A 5674-nucleotide genomic window follows, 5' to 3' on the forward strand; every position below is an offset into this window, starting at 1 on the left:
TGGAAAAAAGGAATTGAATTATAATAATAGTACATTATTTCTTTCAAGGAGAAACATTTCAATAAGACATATATGTATGCAACTAACCCACTGCTTTGCATTGGTAGCAGACTCAAATACAGTAGCAGCTGCTTCAGGATTTGATGAGGACACCGAATAACAAGCAGTAGTAGAAAATTAAACCGAAAGGACGAGATGACAGCAGCGACTGCTTCAGGGTTTGCGGACACTAGATAATGTTACAATGGTTAATCCACATGGTAAGAAAGAAAAAGGGAGGAGAAAGGTTGAAATATTCAAGGTGAACCTTATGAGGGAACTGTTTCTTCGAGGTTAGTCTTTGATTTGCTCTGCTGCCTCTTCAGACCCTCCTGAATTCGATCTTTGATGGCAATTTCCTGTAAAGCAAACATTTGAAGAGGTGTTGATGATATTTAGAGAGTGGGCAAACTTACATGATCAGAACTGAAAGCACCAATGCAACAGTAATTCTGAACTTTGATGACTACACCGGCCCTCCGTATTTAATTTTAACCTTTCCATGTTCTATCAATGATAAGTATGCCACTACCACAAACTTACCATGATGTGGCAGCCCTCCTCAAATTTCTCAAGGAAGCCTGCGATCCAGCGATCTGCATTTTCCACCCATTCGTTGTGATTCACTCCAGCCGACTTTGCTACTGTGTGCAACTGCACGAGGAGTAAGAAACTATTCACTCAACACCGTAAAGAACTCAGTAATCATCTAGTTAATATCCAATTAAAAAGAAAAAAAGAAGGGAAAAACAAGAAAAAGAAAACTTTTGTGAATCTGACAGAAAATAATTGATCAAATAATTCTTGGGTGGTGCTCATAGAAAGTTGAACACACTATGTTGCCATGTGGCTTTACGATCAATAAATCATTGATAAAGACTTTGAAGAAAACCCAGAATTCAAGATTGACCCATCAGGGGAAGTTCAAGGAATAACCTGCCTAATACCATGTCCGGATCAAAATTTCATTCAAATATTCAACACTATAATGCAGGGAAACAGAACAGTTGACTACTAGCCAGTTTTAAGGGGTCCAATGTCAAGATCAGTGAATCATTTTCATGTTTGATCTGCTCAGAGAAACGCCCAGATCTCAAAAGGCAAAGACCCTTATCCACATAAAAGCAACTTTTGACTTTAATGCCAAGAAATTGTAAGCCAAACCCGAAAGGTTAATGATCAGTGGTATATGAACAATATGATAGAATAGCATTTGATAATTGCAATCAGTTTCTCGATCGTGTCTACAAAGACCGGACATATTTCAAGTCTCCTTGGCATGAAAAGGGGCAAGATTTCACAATATACTGAAATTCAATTGTGAAGTTGCTATTGGACATTGCAACAAGAGACCATAACAAAAAGTGCTGTGCAGAAAACATTTTTGGTCACCTTTTCTTGATGCTCCTTCACTTTTTCCCGCAATTTAGTTATTCCCATGTTCACTCTCAGTTGCTTCTCCTGAAGAAATCAGGTATGAGATCCTTCATGCCTCCATGACATTGTTTAAGACAAATATCTTAAAAAGAATAAGATACTTGCTACCATCAACATGCTAAATTTTAAGCTCCTGTTTATATTAGTGACATGTAAACCCAAAGCCTTACCTTCACATAGCTCACTCCAAGGTCCTTTCTTGTATATCCACGGGCTAAATTACGCTTCACATACTCATTGTAGTCTTTCAGAATCCTCATTATAATATCTGAAGTAGAAATGCCATCTGTACGAATTGTTTCCTTAAATTTTCCAATAGCTTTGACCTACACTTGAACATGTCTTGTCAATTGGTGGCAGGATTGCAATACCGAACCAAATGAAAAATTAATTCTATTCTCGATGAAGGAAAGGAAACTAACAAATTCATAGACATCATTGCCAGCTCCACTTGCATCTGCATATCTGGAAATAAAGATGTAAAGAAATGGCTTGAGTAACTGAGGAAGTATCACAGAAGCAAATTCAACTGTACCATAATGCATGACCTAGGGAGACCGGTACATAACAGTGCATGTAAATTAACTCACAACTTTTCTAAATTTTGTCATTCTATGTTGGTCAGCTAAACCAAAGCAAATCAATAGTTCAATGCCTTTGTTATTAGTTAATGTGGTGGCTTCTCAACTTGGTTACAATTGATTGTTACGAGATAATGACCAGAATAGTGGCATGTTTTTCGGACATGACATGATCCAAGTATCTGGTTCATATATCTTACTTTGTGAATCACCCATGAACTCTTAACCATCCAAAAGTTTAATGCATAAAAAGTAGATGGATGATATATGTAAATTGGCAAAAGCCAGATATGTGCTAATGCCCAGTTAATTGGAAACTGGTTTTTCTTACTTGACAATGATAAATTTATCTTACCTACGAAACACAAAAATGAATATATAAGAGCTCAAAGCTGAACAAGCTCTAAAGAATGGAAAAATAGAGGGGGGTTCATTTTAACATATGTAGTTTAATCAAACTTACGGAAGTGAGTCATGAGCCACAAAGTCTATGTTGTGCTTGTCAATGAACTCTTGGTTGAGGACCCATGGAGCATCTGGTATGACTTCATCAACCCACCTATAATATGAAGTGAAACAACTTAGCTGTAAGAAATAATAGGAAAGTAGCAGTTTCTCAGAATTAACAAAAAATAGGATATAAGTTTTAATATATTCCGATATTAAATTTCATGGAGATTTAGTAAGATAGACATACAAGTTGGTCAGGAAGTACCATGCTATGCAAAAAAAGTAGCAATTTAAAATATTTTATTTGACACCATAATCGTGTCTGTCAAAATGGCAATTATATTTTGTGATCTGTAGAAGTTATTCTTGTGTTCTGTTGCATGTTACTTCCAATAATCCTACCAAACAACATCCAGCTTCAGCAATTTATGCTGCTCAAATCCTTTCTTGTCACATGTTATGGACATATTTTCCAAATGAGCAAAACAGTAAGTGTTCTAGATGAATTTACCTCTTTCTGTTCAAAACTAATTGTGAAGTAACAAATTTCATTATCTCTACATTGTTAAATTCTCCAGAAAAAAAAAGAAACATGAAAACTAATACACTGAGCTCTATGTCAATCTTAAGCCTTAATTAGATCGCATCAGCTGTCACAAAGCAAGTTTGTTCACTAGACAGAAAAAAAAAAAAAAAGTTAACCTCTGCAATATAATGTAAACAGGTTAACCAAGCAAAACACACTACGATAGTATAAAAGTGTAAAATATAAAGCTTCAACATGTTACTATAAAATAAATAAAATATATTAAACTACATACTTGCAGTGGCGTAGAGATTCATAACGCTCAGCTTCAGTCATCACAGTTTTTCCCTTATATTTGTGAGTAATTTCGTCACTGCAGCACCCAACTAATAAGTAGGTGTTTGGAAATCTGAGGAAAAAGCACATTGTGTTACTTAGTATACAAACATCCATCAAACTACATAAGAAAGATGAAGGAAATCATAACTGAAAGAAAAAAGAACAGAACAAGAAGCCAGAGGAGAGCAGATGACAATTATGAAAACCATCATCTCAAAATTTTCAAAATCAAAGAACAAAAGATCTTTGATAAGAGGATGCCAATAAGAAAGTATTTTGAAGTATCCATTACATATTTACTGATGTAATCCATTAAATGAAATGTGGAAGTGTCAGCCACAAAAAACAACCTACAACAATGATCCACATGTGGGTTCATGTTGACATTTGCTAATGTAGGCAAAGGTATTAGGGTGGATCTGTTTTTTGATACATCCGAAGGGGGCCATTTAGGGTGCTATAATTTTTGTAAGTACCAAATTCTCATCAAATTTTGGCATACCGAATTACACATGATAAAGACATGTCTGAGGCTTCCATTGTTACATAAAATACCACTAGAACAACACATTATGTCCATGGTAGTGAAACCCTCGACCACAAAATTAACATGCCGTGAGGTCTCAACTACTTGAAACGCAAACCTCCTTGATCAAATGTAATCCATCATTTGTTCTTTAACAAGAAAAAGAAGATTTTACCAAAAGACATAAACAAATCTAAAGTAATGCCCTTCTTCCAATTCATGGAGTTCACGAGCACATGTAATCCCCTGATCACGAATTCAGGATAACAAAAAGGGGAACTTGATGAGATTCTAGATTGCAACATTGTGATGAATGACCTCCGACCAAACGAAACATGCAATTCACAGATCAAATTCAACTAGCAGCAAGAACTAAAGAAGAAACAGAACCAAACGATAACATATGGAGAACCCAATCGGATCTCACAGCTTCTTCGCCTGCTCGAGCGCTCGAGCGTGGCCGAAGTGAAACAAGTCGTAGATCCCATCCGCGTAGACGCGGACGGGGCGTTCCTGCAGGAAGAGGCACTCCTTTCCGGACGCCGGATGAGCGGAGCAGGACAGGCTCTCGTACCACGTCGTCGGCGTGGCGGGGGGCTCCGGGTCCGACTCCGCCACCGGCGGCGCGACGACATCCCCTCCGGGCAACCGAGCCATGGGATGACTCGCCGGTGGCGCCTGGGTTCACGTGCGGCCTGCTGTCGGACGGTGCGGCGACTTTGGAGGGAAGCGAAGAGGGGAAGGGACGAAAGAGGACCAAATAAAAAAGCCCTCTTTTTTTGCGTTTTAATGATGCGTAGAGGGAGAGCTAAAAAAGGTCGGTTTAAAACGTGAGCGAGCGAGCGAGAGAGAGAGAGAGAGAGACCAATTATTTTATTAATTTAAAAAAACACAAAACTTAAAACTAATTTTGAAGAATTATAAGGTTAAATTTATAGATTTAATACATAACTATTTAGTCAATATCATAACTATTTGGGATCGATTATATGATCATCGATACCTTAAAAATTATTAATACATACCCTACATAATATTTCTCCTATTATTATTATTATATTTCTTTCTCTTCTAATTTTCTCGTTCTCTAATATAATCGGATCTGTCTTCAATCTAATAATTCATGGTTTTGCTAATCAAATCGGCTGCTTCGTTCTAATTCTAAATTTATCAGAATTATGCAGTGCATCAAAAAATAGTTGCAAAACATGAGTAATAAGAGTGCAGGATAATTTGCTCTCCACTTCCAAGTGGCTTTGCAATCCTTCTTGCAGAAATGGAAAATGCTATATTAAATTTCTGACCGTTCTGAAGCTTACTGGATTTATTAGATTTGCCTAATATGTGACACAACTTGGAAATTTGAATCCTCAATTAGAAAATTTACATGAGCAACATTTTGCTTTGGAACTCGAAAGAAAAGTACTGTATGAACATGAGGTTTTAGAAAACAAGAGTTACTGGGACAGTAATTTTGAGCAAGTGCTGTTCTTGGCCTTGCTATGATCTCTCTTTATATGCTGTCACAAATGTATATTTGGATCCACAGCTGGATGCAGAAACATCAACTTCCGAGTCTGAAACATTTCAGAGATTCAAAGAATTTGACATGTAGTTCATGCATACAATACATACAACATGATCCAAGCAATATGGAAAATTTACAATCAAACAGTATTCCTGTAATTTCCATAATTTGTACAATACGTTCCCCTTGATTCATTATGCAATCATGCAGGAAGAAAAGAACCATACAGTTCCTATGCGGAAAAGAAA

General features: G+C 36.8%; 1 protein-coding gene across 1 annotated transcript; it reads right to left on the reverse strand.

Annotated features, from left to right (window-relative positions):
- Positions 1 to 4692, reverse strand: LOC135646999 (choline-phosphate cytidylyltransferase 2-like). Its single transcript, XM_065165674.1, has 9 exons — positions 4326 to 4692; positions 3329 to 3442; positions 2521 to 2616; positions 1899 to 1941; positions 1647 to 1802; positions 1432 to 1500; positions 583 to 693; positions 308 to 398; positions 1 to 229 (listed from the first exon to the last, which is right to left on the reverse strand). The coding sequence occupies exons 1-8, from the start codon at positions 4553 to 4555 to the stop codon at positions 309 to 311; spliced, it is 909 nt and encodes a 302-aa protein (XP_065021746.1). The 5' UTR covers positions 4556 to 4692; the 3' UTR covers positions 1 to 229; position 308.
- Positions 4693 to 5674: the final 982 nt, after the last annotated feature.

This window comes from Musa acuminata, chromosome BXJ1-4 (assembly GCF_036884655.1).
Source record: "Musa acuminata AAA Group cultivar baxijiao chromosome BXJ1-4, Cavendish_Baxijiao_AAA, whole genome shotgun sequence".
NCBI classification, from domain to species: domain Eukaryota; kingdom Viridiplantae; phylum Streptophyta; class Magnoliopsida; order Zingiberales; family Musaceae; genus Musa; species Musa acuminata.

Excerpts from the sequence above, each read along its gene's own strand:
- LOC135646999 (XM_065165674.1), bottom strand. The coding sequence starts at position 4,555 with ATGGCTCGGTTGCCCGGAGGGGATGTCGTCGCGCCGCCGGTGGCGGAG. Across the intron at positions 1,942-2,520 it reads GTGGCTCATGACTCACTTCC|ATATGCAGATGCAAGTGGAG; the intron begins GTAAGTTTGATT and ends CTTTATTTCCAG. Across the intron at positions 694-1,431 it reads TGAAGGAGCATCAAGAAAAG|TTGCACACAGTAGCAAAGTC; the intron begins GTGACCAAAAAT and ends CTCCTCGTGCAG.